General features: G+C 41.8%; 1 protein-coding gene across 1 annotated transcript in view; it reads right to left on the bottom strand.

Moving 5' to 3' along the window:
• MAP2K4 (mitogen-activated protein kinase kinase 4) overlaps window positions 1-24,700 on the bottom strand; it is a 173,185-nt gene that overhangs the window by 80,346 nt on the left and 68,139 nt on the right. Inside the window, 1 exon segment of the mRNA XM_038371210.2 lies at window positions 14,744-14,846. Within this exon segment, the coding sequence (XP_038227138.1) occupies window positions 14,744-14,846 (103 nt within the window).

A 24,700-nucleotide genomic window follows, 5' to 3' on the forward strand; every position in this document is an offset into this window, starting at 1 on the left:
TATACACTTGGACAGAGTAGGAGCCACTGGATTCAGAGTAGGCACATAGTCCTTGAACATAAAAAGACCAACACTTCTGAAAGTGCATGCTCCAGACTCTTACTGGCTGGTCCTAACAGTATTGGCAATGAAGGCTCAAAGAGCAAAATGCCTCATATTTTCTCTGCTAGGTGTGAAACATCACTTTTAGAATGACTTGTAGCAGCTTCCCAACTTCAAAAAAGTAGAATACAGTTAAAATATACTGTAATTAAATAAAGTGGATTAAAATTTTATTTAAATTACAAACAATGGAGACAGAGCGATGTTCAGACATTATATATTTTCTCTCTAATCTTTCAGTTATAGTGATCTTCAGTGTCACTGCAGCACCAATAGATGAAATATACAGAAAGGAGGGAGAGTTTGTAGTTGAGGGTGTCACAAGAGATCTGCTTTCTGTGGTTCTGAGGGGAATTGGCACAGAAAATGGCAGCAGGAAATAGGAGAGGCATTACTGTTGAATGCATCTGTCCTTATCTACAGTAGATGTGGACTTCAGTCTTACAGCTAGGTTGTAAAAACACCTTACAACAGAGATAATTTCTTCTTGTCCCTTCACAGCCCCAAGCACACTGAGTGCTCAGAAAGTAACAAATAATCAGTAACAAGGCGGGAAGCTTCCCACAATCATAGGCGCTCGCACTATGGTTTTTTACTACAAAGAACGCATTGTGTGTCTACTGGCGGTCAGGGAAGGGCTAATCTTGGAATGGCAGAAGGTAACAGTAGTGTCACTGTGGTATTCTGGATGCACATCAGGAAAATGTGATTTCTGTTTTGACTAGAAATACACACTTGGTAGCAGAAGGGAAAGCAGCAGGTGTTATTTACATGAAAGCTCTCTCTTAGAGCAAAATGTGTTTGCACGATAAAAGATTCACAAAGCAGAAGAGGCGCCGAGGGGTTGGGGGTTGAGCTTCTCTGCTAAGACTGCTGTTACAGCACTGTTTAATGGATTTTTTTTTAAGAAAGTAATGTATCTGACCAGTTTCACTATTTGCGTATAACTACAACCCATGAATTACTGTATTTATGATTAACATAATTTTTTCACTGTTCTCCCCCAGTTTTTTTTATGGAGATATGCAAAAGCTAATGAAGTCAATGGGAGCAGAGATAGGCTAATGCTGAATGCTTTTACAAAGCCTGCCCTGTGTGCTTTTGCTAGCACATTGCCTTCACTGTTGTTCCATCCCATATGGTCATTTCCTCCATTCATGCAGGTCTTTCACACAGCAAGAGATGAAAACAATTTTTTTTTTTTAAAAATCAGTAAACAATGCTTGTATTATCACAAAAACAGGTAGGAGAGACATGGACTGATGAAGAACCTAAAATTACTTGTAACTCATTTTTTAGTAAGTGTCAAGATTAAAAATCAAGATAGAATGCTAAAAGCAAAAGTGAATTTTCCTTTTAACTGTATCTATGGCGGGTTAGGAAAGAGCCTTAGTTCTGAAAACCCGACAACCTAATTAAGTTAGAGAGTTGTGACTACTGATCTAACCAGACTGTGTGCACAGAGCCAAACAGAGGTGCAGCAAGCAGATACATATTTTTAAAACTGCTTTAATAACACAAAAGTTTCAGTCCTTCTAAAGCCTTAAATTACCTTCAAATAAAAATGCAAAGCGGTATCTCACATATGATGCACCAAGCATTCTATCTTTCAAAGTCCTTATTTGCAAGGCCAAGGTTTCCCTAACCATCCTGTCATCCAAGAGGGCTTATAAAAGGAACAGGCATTTCTCAGATAATCTCTATCATTATATTACACACACTGTGACAATAGAATATCCCTCATTCAATCCCATTTTCAGGCACAAGTCATATTGAAAGCCATATTATTAGATAAAAGGAAAGAGTAAGCCACCCAGAGAGAAAGCAGGCACTAAAAGGGGTATTTTTTTGGAAATTTGCCTCTAAAGAGTCTTCTAAAAGAAGCATCACATGCCCAACTGTGGGCCATTTCAAGTAGTTCTGATGAAGGGGAGGATACACAGAAACAATTCCACCTCTCTCTGCCCTCTTTCTTCTCACCATGTACTCCAACCATATTTATGCTGTTGGCCTATACACTCACACTGAATTCCCTTTGGAAATCTTCTGTCTAGCTAATCTATTCCAGGATTTCCCCATCAACATAGTATTTAAATGCTCAATTTCTGTACACACACTGCATATATAGAGCATTATTTTACACAATGCTCAAATAAATGTTAGTCTCTAAGGTGCCGCAAGTACTCCTTTTCTTTTTGCGAATACAGACTACACGGCTGCTACTCTGAAACCTGTCATTTTACACAGAGGAAGCAGTATCGTTTACTAATATTTAAACAACCTGCATGCCTCATAAGAACTCTCTTAGACATACCCAAGGCCTTCATTAATCTATTGGAATGGGAAAATATATTATACCAATATTTTAAAATGGTAAAAGGGGCGACCTGGTTAATTACAGGCCTGTCAGTCTGACATCAATCCCAGGCAATATAAAGGAGTGGCTGATATGGGACTTGATTAATAAAGAATTAAAGGAGGGTAATGTAATTAATGCCAATCAATATGGAAAATAGAAATATTTTATGGAAAATAGATCCTATCAAACTAACTTGATATCTTTTATTGGTGAGATTACAAGTTTGGCTGATAAAGGTAATAGTGTTGACATAATATACTAGACCAGTGGTTCTCAAATTTTTGTACTGGTGACCCTTTTTACATAGTACGCCTTTGAGTGCAACCCCCCTTATAAATTAAAAACACTTTTTAATATATTTAACACCATTTTAAATGTTAGATGCAAAGCAGGGTTTGGGGCAGAGGCTGACAGCTCGCGACCCCCCATGTAATAACCTCGCGACGCCCTGAGGAGTCCCAACCCTCTGTTTGAGAACCCCTGTACTACACTTCTGTAAGGCATTTGCTTAATACCACATGACGTTTTGATTAAAAAAACTAGAATAATATAAAATCAACATGGCACACATTACATGGACTAAAAACTGGCTAACTGATAGGTCTCAAAATGTAACTGTAAATGGGGAATCATCACTGAGTGGGTGTGTTTCGAATAGGATCCTGCAAGGATAATTTCTTGGCCCTACATTATTTAACATTTTTATCAATGACCTGGAAGAAAACATAAAATCAGCACTAATAAAATTTGCTGATGACACAAAAATTGGGGGAGTCGTGAATAATTTAGAGGACAGGTCACTGATTCAGAGCGATCTGGACAGTTTGGTCAGCTGGGAGCAACCAAATAATGTGTTTTAATATGTTTAAATGTATACATTTAGGAACAAAGAATGTGGGCCATACTTACAGGATGGGAGACTCTATCCTGGGAAACTGTGACTCTCAAAAAGATTTAAGGGTCATGGTGGATAATCAGCTGAACATAAGCTCACAGTGTGACATTGTGGCCAAAAGAGCTAATATGATCCTAGAATGCATAAGTTGGAGAATCTCAAGTAGGAGTAGAGAGGCTATTCTACCTCTGTACTTAGCACCAGTGTGACCGCTGCTGAAATACTATGTCCAGTTCTGGTGCCCACAATTCAAGAAGGATGTTGATAAACTGGAGAGCGTTCCCAGAATAGCCATGAGAATGATTAAAGGATTAGAAAACAGGTTCTGTAGTGATAGACTGTTTAGTTTAACATAGAGAGGGTTATGGGGTGACTTAATTACAGTCTGTAAGTGCCTTCAGGAAGAACAAATATTTAATAATGGGCTCTTCAATCTAGCAGAGAAAGGCATAACATGATCCATTGGCTGGAAGTTGAAGCTAGACAAATTCACACGGAAAATAAGGCGTTTTTAACAGTGTAAGGTGTTTAACAGTGAGGATAATTAATCACTGGAACAATATACCAATGGTGGATTCTTCATCACTGACAATTTTTCAATCAAGACTGGATGTTTTTCTAAAAAATTTGCTCTAGAAATTATTTTGGGGCAGGTCTCTGGCCTGTGTTATACAGCAGGTCAGACTGGTTGATCACAATGGTCCCTTCTGGCTTTCAAATCTATGAATCTTAAATATACTATTGAAAATAGGCTTTTGGATAAAATGGGGAGTAGCAGTCCTGCCTATCTCCCTTCCAGAATGAGCTATGATTATGAAGCCATTATAATCCCTTCAAAATTCCTTCCTCAACATGCCAGCAACTGATGGGTCAAGGAGACAGTGTGCGGAATTCCATGCCAGGCCTTTATCCAACAGCTTTTGACAATTAACTACCATTTTCCATGTCTCTCTCAGCCTGCTGGAGATGACGGTACCCACATATCTAACTGCTAGATGGTTTTCCCTATGACTGGTAGCACCAGTGAACCTCTGTTTCCTCCCACTATCAAGGACACAACCAGCTTCTACTTTTCCAGTCTCCCACATACTTAATTGCCCTAACTTGTAATTCACTGCAGCTGAACCACACAGAGGTAATGAGATTCAACAGACAGACTTTGCTGTACATCTGATGTACCTCCTTGATTCTTACAGCAAGTAAGGAAATTATCATTCTCCATGAATCACTAACTGCTCAGTTCTTGATGCCCTTTCACCTTGCAGAAAAGCGATAGGTCTCATTTCCTAGGACAGAACTGGCAATCAGTTTGACATTCCACAGCCCAAGGGCAGGCATTACTCTTTATGGTAATAATTGTAATTCAAAAGTCCACCCTTGAATTATCCAGGCTCTGACCACTGTGATGCAGGGTGGGCTCCTAACTTCTGCAAAGGTGGCCAACTTTTCCAAACCAAAGTAATTAAAGTCAGGCTCCTATAGGTCAGTAGTTAGGGCATGAGCCTAGAATTCTGGAGATTTAGTTTCAAATCCTTTCTTTGCCACAGACTTCCTCTGTGTCCTTAGAGGTCACTTAGTCCCTTCTGTAAAATGAGATAAATAGCATTTCCCTATCGGACAGGAATTTGTGAGGATAAATACATTAAAAAGAGTATGAAGTACTCAGACACTAGGAGATGGGAGCCAGATAGGTACCTGATATCATATTAGATTAGATTTAGGCACCTGAATATAAATGTTCACATTTTCAGGAGTGGCGATCATCCACAAATCCCAGTGGAGTGAACGGAAGCTGCAGCTGAACATCTCACAAGTGATAGAACCTATTGGTATCAGAGAAGAAAGACCAGAAGTCCTGGCAGCATAGTGCTTTGTGATACTTATATGCCAAAAACAGTGCAAAAGAAGAAAACAGTGCTCTCATATTACTATTGCTGCTGGAGCCACAGGGGTTTCTGCAGCAATTCACTAAGGCGTGGCAGATACCAAAGAGCTGCTCAGCAGAGGGCGCAGAGACTTAAAGTAAAAACAAATTAGAGAATAGGAAAATAAGTTAATCAGGGTGCAAAATAACTTAATAAATACAAAGCTATCAAACAACCTCTCTCCACCGCCATCCCTACCTACCTACAAATAACATCAGTGCAGAATCTCTGCGCTATAAGACTGCCATGTTAGAGAGAATCCTAAAACTCAGTAGGAGAAACGAAAACAGCAGCTAGAAACAGCTTCAGGTAGCACCTGCAATCCAGACTCCAAAGATGATCTCAACAATATCTTCTTCAAAGAGGAGGCCCCTTCACTAGGCCAAAGACACTAAACAAAGATGCTCTGCAAACCACACCAGCTCTTCGCAATCTTCAGCCACAGAGATCTTTGGACAATTGAACTGTCTGTCACATTCTGAAGAGATGCAAATACCCAGACACAATCCAACAACTTATCAAGAAAGATCTTAGTGATGAAGAATGGAAAAGAAAGATCCAACTGACCCAAAAACTACTGTGAGTTCTGCTCACGCTATCAGGGAACAGAAAGGTATCGTTTGACCTGTGCCCAAATAAGAGCGTCCAATTAAGTGCACTTGAATATCAAGTACATGTGATAAACTGTTACAGACAAGCAACAGACCCAGAATTATTCACAGGCAATTTTTGGCAAACAATTTTGAACAAAGAAATTTAAGAAAATTCCACTTTTGTTCTTGGACAATTTGCAAATAGAAAGAAAGGAATGAAATTTGTCTAATAATTTACACATGAAGATTTATTCACCCAGATATAAGTATCTCACCTATAAAGCAGCTGGCAACCAGCTAATAAAAAGCCACGAAGAATACACAAGAAGCTATCTAAGAGCTTTGGGGCACTAGATTCACTAGATTCTGGCCCTAGCCACGACAGCCCTTTCCACCTTAATAACAACAACCTTGGTACCTCCTTAAACTGAACAAAAGTGAAGGAAGATGCAGAGTCCCACTTGTAAGAGGATCTGAATTTGCTCATGAAGGATTCTATCCTTAAACTCTGACTCTAATCTTGCATCAGTAGAGGCGGCTCACTGTACAACACGAACCTATTGTTCCATTGGGCAGCCTCTTGGTGAGTCCTCTCAGCTCCCACTGAACTGCCAGAAGCCTACATAAGGATGAACTAATGTAAGGAAAAAATCAGAGACCAGATGCTCAGATTCTATGATGATGAGCAGCAGGTAGAACAGATTGATAGTCCAAAAGGTACTTCAGAAGGCAGACTCATGACTTTTACAAGAAGTCACTTAATCCTGACAGCTTTCCAAACTAGCTTGTAATGGTACATGCTCAGACAACCTAGTGACAGAGGTGCCACAGAAACAGACGGATTACACAGATAGCACACAAAGTGCTCATTGAGTCTATGCTCAAGAAAGCACACATTGAAGAATAGGTAACGAAGGCACAGTCCTTACATCTACTCACTTACTAGTACACAAGGATAAACTGTGCAGTGTGAACCTGGTACCAGAATACCAGTACACTGCAGGAATAATAACCCTTCCCAGAAAGCTTGTACCAAAACCTAAATCACTGCATTCAAAAGTATGCTACTAAATTTGTTCAATGAACTATTCAGTTCTAACTATTCTAATGACAGCCAGGTGTACTGCAGACAGATGCTGTGTAATCATTCCATAAACCACTGCACCAGTCAAAGAATCCTTCCTGTATTAGTTCTATTTGTGTCTGTCTTCAGCAGGGAATGCTAGTCATACATTACTGTAGTACTTGTGTAATATGTACCAGTAACCAACAAGAACTTGGATGAGCTGACTACATTAATTTTACTTGTGACCTAAATCCCATTTGGATGCAGAAGACAGAAGGTGAAAGGGGCCGCACTTTACCTTAAGGGTCCATTTATAAATAGTTTAGGAAGAGTGAATACTGGATTGTTATTATAGATTGTTATAGAGTCGAACAGATCAATAAAATGCTTATAATTATGGCTAATAACCATTTCTAACACCTTCCACCAAGGTTTATAACCATCTGTAACACATACTACAAATGTCTGTAACATGTATATGTCTATTAATCATTGATTAACCTTTTATAAACTATAAATGCAACCATAATAAAAAGTGTGACTATGAAAGGATTGTGTATTACCTCACGCACCTCATCCCTAAGTAAAGCACCTCATCCCTAATACTCACTTTTACTTTTTTGTCAGGCCCCCATCAAGGGCAGCCTCCCTATTCAAGACAGCACTTCAGGATGTGCTTAAATCCTATTGACTTCAGTGGAACATAAGCACATGCTTAAAGTTAAGTACATGCTTAAGTGGCACAGACTTATGCAAATGTTTAAATGAACATAAGAATGATCCTACTGGGTCACACCAAAGGTCCATCTAGCTCAGTATCCTGTCTTCTGACAGTGCCCGGTGCCAGGTGCCCCAGAGGGAATGAACAGAACAGGTAATCATCAAGTGATCCATCCCGTCGCTCATTCCCAGCTTCTAGCAAACAGAGGCTAGGGACACCATTCTTGCCCATCCAAGCTAATGGCCATTGATGGACCTATCCTCCATGAATTTATCTAGTTCTTTTTTGAACTCTGTTATAGTCTTGGCCTTTACAACATCCTCTGGCAAGGAGTTCCACAGGTTGACTGTGCTTTGTGTGAAGAAATACTTCCTTTTATTTGTTTTAAATCTGCTGCCTATTAATTTCATTTGGTGATCCCTAGTTCTTGTGTTATGAGAAGTAGTAAACAACAGTTCCTTATCTACTTTCTCTACACCAGTCATGATTTTACAGACCTCAATCATATCTCCCCTTAGCCGTCTCTTTTCCAAGCTGAAAAGTCCCAGTCTTATTAATCTCTTCTCATATGGAAGCCATTCCATATCCCTAATAATTTTTATTGCCCTTTTCTGAACTTCATTCTGTTCGCTTTTTTGACTGCCGCTGCACGTTGAGTGGATGTTTTCAGAGAACTATCCACAATGACTCCAAGATCTCTTTCTTGAGTGGTAACAGCTAATTTAGATCCCATCATTTTATATGTATAGTGCATTCCTGAATCAGGGCCTTGGCTATCTCCATAGCATTTAGATGGATTATTCTGTCTTTCTTACACAAGAATTTTTGTTTCCAAGAGACACAATAATTAGCTGATCAGAAACACTGCACAAACCTTGCACCCTGAATAATGTAAATACTATGAATTTTGTTTTTCATCAACATAAATCACTTGAACAGATACAGTATTTTTAAAGCTCATCAAAACAAGTACATATTATGGTATTTCTCTACCTTTGCGTTATATTATCAGTCTATGACAGTGCTAAGTACTGTACAGCTATGCAGGAAAAAAGCATCATACTATGCCAGAATATCCATACTAAACTCATTAAATAGACACAGTAATTGTGGCCACAGTTGGGGCTAAACAAACTGCCCATTCTTTTTAGGCTTCATTAAGTGGTAAGGCTTATGATTAAGCCTACAATTTAGTCATGGGTATTTTTAGTAAAAGTCATGGACAGGTCACGGGCAATAAACAAAAATTCACAGCCTGTGACCTGTCCATGACTTATACTATAAATACCTCTGACTAAATCTGGGGGTGGGGCACTGCTGGGGAGAGAATCCGGGGGGAGGGGGCGCTGCTAAGGGTCGGGGCTAGGGCCAGCGGCACCAACTGCCAGGAATCGCCGACAGCAGCTGCTCTGGCCGCCCCAGGACCGCTGCTGGGGGCTGCCGACAGCGGCTGCACCGGCTGCCCCTGGGGCCAGCTGCACTGGCTGCTGCTCAGGCAGTCTCCAGGGCCAGCTGCCTGGGGCTGCCCGAGCAGCAGCCAGCACGACTAGCTCCAGTGCCGCTCCAGCAGCGGCCAGTGTGGCTGGCCTCAGGGCCACCTAAGCAGCTGGCCCTGGAGCCAGCTGCTTGGGTGGCCCTGGTATCAGCTACACTGGCTGCTGCAGAAGTCACAGAGGTTGTGGAAAGTCACGGAATCCGCGACTTCCACAACCTGCATGACAGACACGGAGCCCTACTCATGATCCAGTAGCCATGTACAGTAGTAAGAACTAGAATCCATCTTCACTCTAAAATCCTCTACTCTAATCCCTTCCATTAGAACAGTAGTCACCAACCGGTCCATCGCAATCGCCTCATTGATCCTAGACACTCTCCCGGTCAATTGTGATCTCCGGCTGCTAAAATTCCGGTGGTGTAGCGGGGCGGCCATGAAGGCAGATTCCCTGCCTGCTCCAGCCCCACGCCGCTCCCAGTAATGGCCAGCATGCCCCCGTGGCCGGGGGGGCAAGGGTCTCTGCGTGCTGCTCCTGCCTGCAAGCACCAACCCCGCAGCTCCAATTGGCCAGGAACGGGGAACTGTGGCCATTGGTAACTGTGGGGAGGGTGCCTGCAGAGAGGGGCAGTGCATGGAGCCACATGTCTCCAGCCCCACCCACAGGCTGCAGGGATGTGTTGGTCCCTTCCGGGAGCAGCGTGGGGCTGGGGCTGGGGCAGGCAGGGAGCCTGCCTTAGCCCCACTGCGTCACTGACCAGGAGCCACCCGAGGTAAGTGCTGCCCAGCAAGAGTCTGCACCCCAACCCCTACCCCAGCCCTGGGCCCCCTCCTGGGGCCAGCACCCTGAATCCCTTCCTCAACCCCAAACCTCTGCTCCAGCCCTGAGCCACCTCCCAGAGCCAGCAGCCCATACCCACTCCTGCACCCTGAACCCCATTCTGCACCCCAAGCACCTGCCCCAGCCCTGAGCCCCCTCCCAGAGCCAGCATCCCATGCCCCCTCCTGCACCCCAACACTCTGCCCCAGCCCAGAGCCCCCTCCTGCACCCAAACTCCCTCAAAGAGCTTGCACCCATCACCCCCTTCTGCACCCCAACCCTCTGCCCCAGGCTCAGCCCGGAGCCCCCTCCCACACGCCGAACCCCTCATCCCCAGCCCAGAACCCACACCCCCTCCTGAACCCAACCCCCTGCCCCAGCCCGGTGAAAATGAGTAAGGGTGGGGGAGAGCGAGCAATAGAGGGAGGAGGCAGAGCTTTGGGGAAGGGGCAGAGCCTCGGGGAAGGGGTGGGGTAGAGCCTGGGTTGCACTTAAATTCAAAAAGTGATCTTCTGTGTAAAAAGGTTAGAGATCACTGTATTAGATGCTTCACATTGACATCCTCCAGTCTGGACCTTCCCATAAAGCAACCACACCAATGTCATCCAGAACAAGGGCAATTAACTTGACTTCTCAGAAGCACCCCAAGCCTCACAGCCACGGGCCCTTTATTCAGAGGAAGAAAGTTTTTAAAAACGAACTCCACAGCATGAATTGTCCATGGGAGATTAACCCAACAAACACAAAGATACTCCAAAAAGTAACCTCCAACTGCATCCAGCCACTCAATAGGAGCCTGATATTTCAGATGAGCTGCACCCTCTGCCCTCAAATTAAAATCCAGGTTCTGTCAGACCAAGTAAGGTTCAGAGGCGATGACTTCTCCCCTCCCTCTGGTGATTACATTAAAGTGGTGTTGCCCTATGGGATCATGTAGGAGGGGGTGTTCAGGGAGCCAAGCTCCAAACTGGTTAGGGCTTTGTTTTGAAATACATCCCTGTTTGTAATCTCAGTCCAAGTCACTCTGAGTCAGGCTTTTATTTAAAGGTGAGTCTAACTCCCCCCCGATCTTAACAGATTTACCCCAAATTTAGAAAATGTTGAGGGTGAAATCCTAGCCCCGCTGAAGCCAATGAGAGTTTTGCCACTGACTCCAATGGATGTTACCCTCCATTTTCTGCACTGAGCAGGTGCACAGGGTATTTGGTTAATCAACATCCTCTTCTCTCAACTTTCTGGTCCCTTATAATGGAGCATAACTCCTGCAGGGATACACTGACTGACTGTCCCAATGGGCTGGGAAGTGAGTGTGTGATCCCTCTATCATATAGAGTCTTGGGGTTAGACTCCTAAATATTTAGGATAGTTAGGCACCTAAATACCTCTAAAAATCTGACGCAAAGTCACTTTTGAAAATTTTACCCCAGATCACATACTAAAACTGCCCCAAAAAATCTTACTTTCAAAAAATTGAGATGTTTATTTACTATTAAAGGAAATGACTGGCTAATCATAGTAAACTGAGCCAGGCACAACACAGCTGTCACTATGGAAGCTTCCCTGTGTACCTCAAATCTCCACTTGAAACACTTCCAGCTGGTTTCGTGCTGATCTTTCCCCTCCCTCTGGCACCATTTAGCCAATGCACATGGCTACTGCTCTGCCTCAGAATCACAGAAGCTAAAACTCTGCTCCTAACTCAAGGTTATCTCGGATTCTATTTTTTCACACTGTTCTCTATTTTTTTCAACAAATAAGATGATAAGAAGAGCTCACAGATGGACAGTGTGGGGGAGGGGGGCTAATCTCTGCCCACTGGCAGGAGTAGGAGGGCCACACCTAGCCTGCATAATAAATGGACTGGGTTGCAGCCATCCTCATATTTAGTAGAGCTATGGCCCACAAAGAGTTTAAAAGCCAACAGGCAGCTCTGTCAGATCATTTGGCTCAATATGGAGAGCACTACTTGTTGAGAACTGTGGTCTTTGGATGGTGCTCCTCTGCATGAAACATAAGGGTGACTTCAGGCTACACTGTGAAATTCTGAAGGACACATTTGGCCTATGGAATATACTTTGGTCACCTCTTCTGTAGTGGCGTCTTTGTTTCAGTAGCAGAATTTATACGGACACTTCCTCCTTCCTGACAAAAGCCTCAACAGAACAGAAAACCCCATTCATTACCCATCTCTCCATTTGCATAATAAGAAACCACAATTTCTTACCTGAAAATCCACCAATCCAGCCTGATCAGTTCCCCGATCACAACCTGTCAATCAAGCAGAATACAACTAATAGGCAATTACATTTTGTGGCACCTGTTGGTCACTACTAACCACTTCCTCTCAGCTTCCTATAAGTTATTTCCAGAGTTCAGAGAAGAAAAAGGTAAAAGAATAATTTGACAATACCAAATTCTGCCCTTCTGGAGGCAGATACAATGGGACAGCCTCCGGATTGGTGGATCCAAGTCACAGAAACCTAAATTTCATGTGAGAAATTAACCTCTCTGTATCTTCAGATCCACCCATCTGGACCAACGGGATGTATACAGCAAAACCCATCAAGACAGGGGAGGTCAGCATTACTGTGCTGAGCCAGCATTGACACATGTAACCAAAAAGCCCAACACCACCACTCAATCCACAAGGCTTGTAGGAAGCAGCAACATAATAAATAGAAAACAACCTCAGTCAGAATGGCCCTTGAAAAATGGGAGCCAGACGGTCTGAAATATCCAATCCAAATCAATCATCCAGCAATCTTTCTCATCAAAAGAGAGAAAAACAGTTCCAACCCATCTCAGGGACTGGAGAGGCCTCTCCACACAGGGAAAAGCGCATTTGGAGTCACATGCTGTAGCCCCCATCAGTGTCTAGAGGAGCACAGACCTCTGGAACTGGGCAAGGAGTACAATCAAAAGACAAGAGTGTTGTCTTTGAAAAACAGAACCCAGAAAGGACAACCATAAAGAGCACAAGGATAAAAAAAGATGTTCTCTCAGCTTGTCCAGGCCTCCCACAGCAAGAAACAATCCTGAAACACAATTCGTGATAAGACAGGTCACACACCTCTCTGAGTCTATAAAAATGAGCTAATCCACCCTTCAAACAGAAAAAGTAGGCACATCGTACCATCTTTACCTTCTGTTAGTTTAACACTGTATCTAACCCAGAACAAGTCCAAATTCACTGTGCTCCAGAGAACCAATTATCCTAGTGAACATCTTGGTCTCCACCAGCCCCCTTCACAACTGCAATGCCCACATCACCAGAGTAGTACTTACTAAAGAGCAACGTGACCAGAGTCACTTGCATAAATATGGAACTTAAGATGTCACTGCTTCAGGCAGAAGATTCTTCCATGCTTGCCTGGAACCACTATTTCCCAGATAGACTCCAAGACAGAGACCACTGGAAGTAGGTACACTGTGAAAGCAAGCCACTAGAGATGAGCCACTAGGGGAGACTGAATACTTTATGAAACAGGGTGGAGAGAGGGGACTGAAAAAAGGAAAGGCTCCAAGGTATACTCCTGTGAAAAATCATCAGAGATAAAGAGACTAACTGGAAAATTCTGGAATCCTCCAGCCAATGACACAATCTGTTTGTGCTTAAAAAGGGAGAAAGAGAATGGCCCCTAAGTGTAGGGCATTTTTAGGAAAAGAGAACTGGAAACCTCTATCCTGATTCTGGGAGGATGATGTCCCTGAGATCTGCTGAAGTGCTCACAAAAAGTTTCTATATTTTTCACCTGCCAGCACTGGCTACTTGGGTATCAGAAATATTTTCCTAACTCAGCTGAAACTTGCTCAAAAAGCTCCAAAACAGAGGAAGCTACCAGAGACAGGAACAAATCTCAGGGAATATATTCTGGGGAAGTAGAAGGCACTGAGCTAAAGGGAGGGTGCAGCAACATGCAAAGCAGAAGCATATTAAAAACAAAAACACCACCAAAGAGTCCAGGAGCACCACAGACAGCTGGGGAAACTTCAGGGACAATCTCTGAGACTCGCCTTTGGCAAAACTCTTGATATCTGGTAAAGAAACCTGAAGAGGAAAAATTAGGGACATCTTTGCACACTAGCTGAGCTCTGCCACACTTACAGGTTGTGGGTGGGTCACCCATCAATCCAGATTGGTGGATCTGAGGATACAAAGCTAATATTTTCTGTGACATTTTATCATGTCTAATGTCAGAAGCAGTTCTGTTCTCCACTTACATTCAACTTTTACATAAAGCTATCCCTGACTATCTTGCTTGGAAATTCAGTGAGATCTAGTCACTAAGTAATTCCCCAAGATATGGATTCTGGTAAAATTACATTCTTCAGTCTACTACTTTTCATTTTAGCGCTACATGGTGTATCACATTTATATGTCTTTCACAAGTAAACATAGGAACAAGAACTTGTCTTTAATGAAAAGCAATACGCACTAAATAGAGAGACAGAAAAATGACAGTGAACAGAACTGGAAATTAGGTATAGGCACAATCTGTGTGTGTATCAGCTATAATTTAAGTGACAGCTCTCTGTCCAATCCTGAAAGGCAGTAGCCCCAATTTAAGACAGGAAGAGTCCTAGCTTATCCTTTTTCAAATGTATTAAAAATCATTAAAACAAACCCTTTTACACTGTTTCAAACTAGCATTTTTTTTTGAACAGCCTATAATATAACTGAAGCAATGAAACTACCTTTAAATTAACATTACATGTTAGAAGAATAATTTCAGAATTGTTTCATCAGTGGAACCCTGATTTTATACTCACATGTGAGGATTTTGGAAAGGAACTCCAGACGTATTGAGAGTAAATCTTGCTGTGGATTTGAAAGGTGGATTTGCAAAATTCAACTTCAATGCTTTGCGTTTACCTGGGAGAAATGAACAGAAAGTAAAACTGTTGTGGGCAATAAAATATCCTGTTCTGCAAGCATCTGGAATTAACCAGAACAAAAAAAAAATCCCAAAAACGTAAAATGTAAGAAAAGGGAAATGTATTTCACATTAGCATGACCACACAATGCTAGTGGCAAGAAAAGAGGAATGGAATCAGATTTCACTCCCTAACTTTCCGCAACTCACTATATGACTTTGGGTACATCATTTTGCCTCTCTGCACCTTCACTTTTCCCCATCATTTGGCCTCTCTGCACCTGCGTTTTTCCGCATCTGTCAAATGCACATCACAAAACTCTCATGTCACAGGAGTGTTGAGATGCCAGTAACATTTGTAAAGCACTTGAGATCTGTGAATGAAAGAATCTATAAAAGTAGTACAATTATAGTTCTTCCTTATACATGCCGATATGTGCTCTCCAGCAACTTCCAGACAAAAAACAATGCTAAAATGGAGTTAAGGCTGACAGAACCGCATCACAAAGGGCCAGCTTCCTCCACGTTATCATAGACTTCCTCCACAAACTCCGCAATATTAACTTGCTCCCTCAGAACACTGTCCTCATCATCAGGGATGGCACTTCCCTATACAACAACTCTCAGAATGAGAGCATACCTGCCTGCCTCAAATATTTACAAGACAATGGAGAACACTCAGATATCCACACCAACACACATTGCCAAATTCATCCATTTCAGCTTCACCAACAGCAACTTTCCATTCAACAACACTTTATCCAAACCATGGGAGTAGCCAGGGATACTAGGACTGCTCCCCAATATGCCAACCTCTTCATGAGCCACCTTGAAGAAGAATTTCAAGACAAATGCACCACAAAACCAATGAAATACCTGAGATACATGATAATATTTTCATCCTCTGGACAGACAACTTAAATTCCCTCACAGATTTCCACCACAATTTAAAACAATCACCACCCCAACCATTAAACTCTCTGTGGAACACTCCCTCACTAGCATCAGCTTCCTGGACACCACACTCAGCTTCAGCAACGGAACCCTACAGACAACCATATACAAGAAACCCACGGCTCACCACACCTACCTTCACAGATGTAGTAACCACTCCAAACACACTAAGAAATCTGTTATGTCTACAGCGAGGCACTCAGATACCACAGAATATGCTCTGAGGAGAAAGTCCAAGATCTACATCTTAACACACTTAAAACTGCCTTCACCAAACAAGGACACTCCACCAGAGAAGTAGATCTCATCATGGAATGGGCCTCCCAAATACCCTAAGAGGGCCTGCTTCAATATAGAAATAATATCCCCTCTGACCACACACCCCTAGTTGTCACCTGCTACCCTACACAAGAAACGATATAGGGTATCATCAAACAACAACAACCCATACTTGATGGGGACCCTGTCCTGAAAGAAATATTTCCTGAACCCCCATTTCTGACCTTCAAACAACCCCTCCCCGCCAACCTCTCCAAGCTCATCATCAGAAGCAAACTCCCCATAAAGCAAGACACACCAACTCAAAGTGGCACTAGACCCTCCAGAACAGATGCAAAACCTGCAAACATATCTCCACTGCTAAAATGATCAACATCCCCCACAAAACACCTTTCAAGATCCATGGGTCCCATGCCTGCCTAGCTCATGTGGTGTACCTTATGCAGTGCACTAGATGCCCCAATAAAAACTATGTGGGTAAAATCAGAAAATCACTATGCTCTCAAATGAACTCACACAGGAAAATGATAAAAGACAAAAACATCCTATCACCTGTGGGCGAACACTTTTCACAAAGTAATCACTGATCTATCAGTCCTCATCCTCAAAGTAAACCGGCACAACATGTTCAAAAGGTTTCAGAGCAGCAACCGTGTTAGTCTGTATTCGCAAAAAGAAAAGGAATACTTGTGGCACCTTAGAGACTAACAAATTTATTTGAGCATAAGCTTTCGTGAGCTACAGCTCACTTCATCGGATGCATTCAGTGGAAAATACAGTGGGGAGATTTATATACACACACAGAGAACATGAAACAATGGGTTTTATCATACACACTGTAAGGAGAGTGATCACTTAAGATGAGCCATCACCAGCGGGGGGAGGGAGGGAAGGAGTAAAACCTTTCATGGTGACAAGCGAGGTGGGCCATTTCCAGCAGTTAACAAGAACGTCTGAGGAACAGTGGGGGGTGGGGTGGGGGGGAGAAATAACATGGGGAAATAGTTTTACTTTGTATAATGACGGATGAATTCCTGTTCCTGTTCCTCAGACGTTCTTGTTAACTGCTGGAAATGGCCCACCTCGCTTGTCACCATGAAAGGTTTTACTCCTCCCCCCCCCGCTGGTGATGGCTCATCTTAAGTGATCACTCTCCTTACAGTGTGTATGATAAAACCCATTGTTTCATGTTCTCTGTGTGTGTATAGAAATCTCCCCACTGTATTTTCCACCGAATGCATCCGATGAAGTGAGCTGTAGCTCACGAAAGCTTATGCTCAAATAAATTTGTTAGTCTCTAAGGTGCCACACGTACTCCTTTTCTTTTTGCATGTTCAAAAGATGAGCCTGGGAACTTAAATTCATCATTCTGCTAGACACTAATAATCATGGACTGAACAGAGACACTGGATTTGTGATTTATTACAACCATCTCAAACCCACTAACCCCTCTCTTTGTCCTATGACTACAGAGGTGTTAACGGCCACTCTACTTTGAATGGTCTCTTACAGAATGTGCTAACTACCATCTGTTCCACATTGCATTTAGCTGTGATGCTAGGAGGACCTTTCCCAAACATGCAGAAGAGCTGTGTCTGGATGCTTGTCGCTCCCACCAACAGAAGTTAGTCCAATAAAAGATATTACCTCACCTACCTTGTCTCTCTAATATCCTGGGACCGACATCACTACAACTACACTATATAGTACCACATCAGTAATTTAAGGGCATAAAACATTACAGGGATGATGTAATTATTCCAAACACAAGTATTACAGAGCCAGGACATTAAAATTAAAGGTTAAAGTTAAAAGAAATTCAACATGTTAGATTTGGAAATGTGCACTTAGGACACCCGAACAACCTTAACTCTATCCTGCACTGACCCCATTCAACACCCATGCAATTATAATCATGCATTTTAGTGTTTGTGGTTTCAGATTAGATTAGCCAGATGTTTAAGATTTTTAGGTGTGTTTAAAAAAAAAATTCCTTCCCTCCAGGTGTGACTACAGGACAGAGATAAGGATTTTGGGTGTCTTAACTGTGCAATCCCATACCTTAACATGCTTGGATTTCTTTTAAGTGCAACCCTAACTCTGACATTTCTGGCTCTGTAAGGCTTTGTTTTGGGATAGTTACCACATCTCCATAATGTTTTTACCCTTAGATTACTTATGTATACTTCTAACCTTAACCCCATTTTAATGAAGGGTTTGTCTGGAAATGTCTGGTTTTTTTCAAATTACTAAAGATGTCATGTATGAACTCCAAACAAGGAACTCAAAGGGAATGCTACCATGTTCAGGTGCTAATATTCTGAAGAGTTATAGTATCAACCTGAAATCAATTTTCTATTTTAACTTTTAGGGACAAATTCACCGGGCAGATTCATACAGTATATCGGTCAGTTAAACTGGATTTACAATAGTTTTGCATCTTCCAAGCAGTGGAAAGTGGGGCAGGGAGAAAGAATGGAGTTGTGCAGACAGGGAAGAGAGGGGGACATAGGCATGTGTGTAGGCCTGGGCAGGAGTAGGGCTGTTAGGGAAGGAGGCTGTGACAGGGGAGATGACAGGGAGATGGGGATGCCCAGTGTCTCTATGCTTGAAAATCTCCTTCTCTGCTCCGGCCCCAACTCCCTAATAGTGCTACCCAGTGCACAATGTGGCCTACCTAGGGAGCAGTGCTGTGGGGAACTGATTAAAAGTAAAAGATTTCTTTTTATGCAATCCTGAGTGCAATGAAGAAGTCAGAGCAAGCAGAACCTAGAATGGATCTCATTCTCCAAGAAGATAAAAAGATATGTCTGTTTGTGTGAGCCTTCAGAAATCTTGCCACATTTGATGATAAAAAAAATACTAAATGGGACCTGCAGGTATATCCCCCTTTCTAAGGCCCACTATTTTAAAACACCTCTCTATTCGAAACAACTGTCTAAAATGTTTCTTTTGGCTCTCAGAGAGCCTTTCATTCATATTCCTAATTTGTCCATATTCAAGGTAGCAAAATGAATAAATGGTTCCTCAGCACTGGATTCCAGTAATTTAATAACACTGCATTTCCAAATCTTTGCTCTTAATAAAAGACAGTCATTTTCACACTTACTTGATTCTGCTGAAAAAGTGTCCAAGTGGACGTCTGTAAATTAAGGCAGAGAATAATTTACACTGAGCTCACATAAACCCCAGTCTGTAATTCTCTCAAGGGGCTTGGCTGGAGTGTACTTTATTATATACAGTACTTGAGATAGAATGCGTAAGGCATTAATTGCATAAACATTTAAAAATTTCTAGAAGCTTTATGATTTTTCATTAAGGGATGAGGAGCCTCTTATAAGGCAGCCATTCTCAGTGAATATATAGGGTGACTTAGGGACAAAATAATATGAGGTTTGATATAAGTGACTTAATAAGGAAAGTCAGGAATGCTGATTTAAACACAAAACCCAATGTAGACTTTTACACTGACATCTTCTTTGGGAGGGGATTGCTTCTCTCTAAGGAAGGCAAACAGCACACCTAGGTTTTTACCTTATACTTTTTTCACACGTTAACATTTAACAAATAAACCTTCTGCTGTCACAAAAACCAAAGACATGGTGCAATCTCATCTGTGTGCTTTGAAAAGGGAGCAAGAAGTGTCATGAGAGAAAGGGTGGCTCCCGAAGCTTCAGGTAGCAGTCCCTCACAGAGGTCAGGCAGGGAGTACAAGGTGCCTCTCCTGGAGGCATGAGTCCTCTAAATTTGGGTCACCTCTCTCCGTATTGTATTGCAGCTGTCCAAGGCAGGCGGTAATTTTCTGCATTGCTTGGATGGTACTAACTTTCTTGATCAGCACTTGATGCAACTTCCAGAGTTCCTTTACCATAGTTCAGAGGGTACCACCTAATATCCTGCATTATGAGGTATGGTCTGTATTATGGACTTCAATTGACAGAGCCTAACTCAATGCAAGCTATCCACAGCAGTGCATCTACACTCATAATGCATTTATGTTTCAAACCAGAATAAGCTCTTCCAATATAATCACTTTAATACTCATATAATTGCATCTGCAATAGCGGGGTTTAACTATGCCAGCATAATTAAACTGCAAAACTTGAGTGTAGAGGCAAGGTCTGAGACTCTAACCCTGGTCTACCCTAAGAACTTATATTGGCTTGTTCACACCCCCTGAGAAACATAGCTGTACCAATCTAACTCTTGGTGTAGACCTAGTTACCGCCTCTTGGGGAGGTGGAGGTGGATTACCTACATCAGTGACTCTCGGCCTTTCCAGATTACTGCACCCCTTTCAGGAGTCTGATTTCTCTTGCGTACTCTCAAGTTTCACCTCACTTAAAAACTACTTGCTTAAAAAATCAGACATAAAAATACAAAAGTGTCACAGCCCACTATTACTGAAAAATTGCTTCCTTTCTAATTTTTACCATATAATTATAAAATAAATCCACTGGAATATAAATATTGTACTTACATTTCAGTGTATAGTATATAGAGCAGTATAAACATGTCATTGCCTGTATGAAATTTTAGTTTGTACTGACTTCACTAGTACTTTTATGTGGCCTGTTATAAAACTAGGCAAATAGCTAGATGAGCTGATGTACCCCCTGGAAGACGTCTGCGTACCCCCAGGGGTACACGTACCCCTTGTTGAGAACCACTGACCTACACTGATGGAAGAAGCCCTCCCGTCAGCGTAAGTAGTGTCTACACTGAGGTACTACAGCAGCAAACCTGCAGCAGAGCAGCTGTGCCACTGTAGCATTTTAAATGTAGATACGCCCTAAGCTCTGACCAAGGACTCTCTCTGACTATGGCCATGCCAACACTACACAATTTTGCTGACCTAACTTATGTCAGCATAGAGCCACGGCAGGTATTACATAGCTTTTGTGCGTGTGCATACTTTGCTCCTTGTGTCGTTGGTGCGCATCCTCACCATGAGCAGTGCACCGGGGGTAAGTATCGCACTGTGCAAATAGCCACCATCCAGAGCAGGCTGTTTTGGGAAGTTTTCGCAATGGCTGACGGGACAAAAACAAGTCATGCAAGGGTGACTGGGAGCATGGGGTCAACTTCCCAGAATGCAGTGTTCTCCATCCCATAATGGTTCCTCCTCATTTGAAATAGTGTGTGCAATATGGGTCATTTCATCCCAAAAAGGATATTGCAGAATTCGAGGAGGTTCACAGAAGAGTGGCAAGAAAAATTAAGTGCTTGGAAAAATTCACATATGAAGAGAGATTGAAAAGACTGAGATTGCTTGCTTTAGAAAGAAGAGAAATAAGCAGGAACATTATAAAAATAGATAAAATAATGGATGATCTAGAGACAGTCTATAGACTGAAATAGAGAACTTCTGTTTGCCCTGTGTCATAATGCAAGGACAAGGGACATTCAAAGAAATCTGAAAGATGGGAAAGTCAAAACTGATCAAAGGAAATATTTTTATATATACTGCATAATAAGATTGGAACTCATTGCCACAGCATGTCATTAAGGCCTAGAATTTAGCAATATTCAAAGAAAGATTGAACATTTACACAGATAACAAGGATTTCATTGTTATAATAGTTAATGCTAACAAATTTTGGAAGGGATATAAACCCTCCTGCTTCAAGGTTTAAATCAACTCTACTGGGGATTAGGATGAGCATTTCATGACAGCAGACTACACCATAGCTGCCTACTGTGGGATTTCTAGTACTGGCCATTCTCGAGGACAGGATCAAGTCTGGCAATTGCCACAGGCTTATCCCCCTCTATAACTATTGGAGGGAACTGAGGTTTCCACAGAATCTCCATCAGTGCAGTTTAACCTACCATATAAACATACTTGATGTCACTCCATTGTCTAACTGACCTCATGGTTATAAAACTTTTTATAGCTAAACAGCTACAAGTTCTCCTTTTTAAAACATAACAGAGAATGTAGCCCCCATTCTCAGTAGCAGCCCTGGGGGCTTCAGATGCTTAAAAGTCAATGTATGTATTACTAAAAACATCATCATACATTTTAAAACTTTCTCCCCTGCTCATTTATGCACATTAGGTCCCGCCCGATCCACTTTGTGTTAATTCTTGGCAGGTATTTACTGACAGTGATTATGTCACCCCTTAGTCACGATACATAAATTCCTGTAAATGATGCATAAATTCAGCTCTTAAACTAGGTCCAATTTTCTATCAATTTTATCTTTAACAATTTGTATATGTCATGGATCCCTAAACTTCCTGCATTATCCCAGATGTCCTTAGTGCTATACAGGAGGAATAATCCCTTCCCTAGTCCTACAACTTCCCTTTAAAGGCAATAGACTATGATATGATAGGATCTTTCCATTTCTAACTGCATCAACAATACATCTAAACAGAGTACTTCTCCTTGTAAAGGCACTATCATATTATGGATTACATAAATGAATGTATTTACTCCAACCACTCTCAGTATCCTCTTCTCTGCAGTTCTTTCTTACATTATCCTTTAGGTGTTTATTGGAAACCTGGAATCTTGATACCTAAACTTCCTTCCATTTTACATAAGGTGATAAGTAACAGTCCGCATGGATTTGTCAAAAACAAATCATGTCAAACCAACCTGAGAGCTTTCTTTGACAGGTTAACAAGCCTTGTGGACGGGGGAAGCGACAGATGTGGTATCTCTTTACTTTACTAAAGTTTTTGATACCTTCTAATAAACAAACTAGGAAAATACAACCTAGGTGAAGCTACTATAAGGTGGGTGCAAAACTTGTGGAAAACCATTCCCAGAGAGTAGTTATCAGTGATTCACAGTCATGCTGGAAGGGCATAAGGAGTGGGGTCCTGCATGGATCAGTTCTGGGTCTGATTCTGTTCCATACCTTCATCAATGATTTAGATAGTGGCATACAGAGTACACTTGTAAAGTTTGCGGACAATACCAAGCTGGGAGAGGTTGCAAGTGCTTTGGAGGATAGGATTAAAATTCAAAATGATCTGGACAAACTGGAGAAATGATCTGAAGTAAATAGGATGAAATTCAATAAGGACAAATACAAAGTACTTCATTTAGGAAGGAATAATTAGTTGCACACATACAAAATGGGAAATGACTACCTAGGAAGGAGTACTGCGGAAAGGGATCTGGGGATTATAGCAGACTACAAGCTAAATACGAGTCAACAGTGTAATGCTGTTGCAAAAAATGCGAACATCATTCTGGGATGTATTAGCAGGAGTATCATAAGCAAGACATGAGAAGTAATTCTTCTGCTCTACTCCACGCTGATTAGGCCTCAACTGGAGTATTGTGTCAGAGTGGTTAAGCACTGGAATAAATTACCTAGGAAAATTGTGGAGTCTCCATCGTTGGAGATTTTTAAGAGCAGATTAGACAAACACCTGTCAGGGATGATCTAGATAATACTTAGTCCTGCCATGAGTGCAGGGGACTGGACTAGATGGTCTCTCAAGGTCCCTTCCAGTTCCAGGATTCTATGTGTGCCAGATTCTTCTTGCATTTATCCCAATTAAACTTGATTCTGTGTGTTCTATTTTAGTAACTTTCCAAGAGCCTACAGAACTTTAATTATTTTTCATAGTACTAGCTTTGCCCATTAGCTTTGGATTGTCTGTGAATTTGATTAGTATAAGACAGTAACCTGGGACATTTCTATCCATGACTCAGAACGAGAACAGAATGGCTTACTGCTGCCTCCCAGGTGCCAGGACAAAGGATTTGACAAGAAAAGCAAAGGATATCCTGAGGAATGCTGGGGATTTCCACTTACTATAGGTCACATGGAAACCAACAATACAAACAGAGGGTTACAGGATACAGCAGATAAAGATTTATTAAGCAACTGAAGACAATGCAGGTGGTCTTCTTAAGAGTCCTTTTGGTGCCAAGTGCAAGCAAAACGAGAAGGCTGATATTAGAGACCAACCAATGCATAAGTCAATTGTAAGGGAGGATTTCAGATGTGGAGATCACTAGGTTTCCTACTTGGGATAAGAGTCTTGTACATATGGGGTATCAATTCCACGGTTCAAAACCAGCAAGGTTTGTTACATGGGGTAAGTATAAAGGCATAGATAGAAGCTTTCACTGAAAATTCTAGCATGCACTTCTCATCTGAGTAAGTCAGAGTCTGAAACAAAGTAAAACCAAGAGGAATATTAACAACCACCCTCTCTGTCTCTGGCAGTGGGTCCACCTGGCACTATCCTCCTCAGTCAGGTTCAGTTCTCAGCCTTCTAGTATTGTATGTTATTTTCTACCTTCAACCTTAACTCCCACATCCCCCAAGTGAAAGGCGAGGAAAGTGTTGTGAGGATCAGTTCCAATGTCTATAAATATCTGTTCAGAACTTTACATTTTCTTAGTCTGTATTTATTACTAGTCCAGACAAAAATCTTCATTGGCTGGAAGATAAGATTGCTTGAACAATGAAGATATCACTGAAAACCAAAAGATAGTAAATGAAAAATTAACAGTTGTATTACAAGCACATAAACTTAACATTCTTCTACACTATGTATATAAAGAAATGGATAGCAATTATTCTGTAAGACATACAAATTAATTAACAAGAGGCAGCTTTAACTCCAATTTACAGTTTGTACTTTG

This window comes from Dermochelys coriacea, chromosome 14 (assembly GCF_009764565.3).
Source record: "Dermochelys coriacea isolate rDerCor1 chromosome 14, rDerCor1.pri.v4, whole genome shotgun sequence".
Lineage (NCBI taxonomy): Eukaryota > Metazoa > Chordata > Testudines > Dermochelyidae > Dermochelys > Dermochelys coriacea.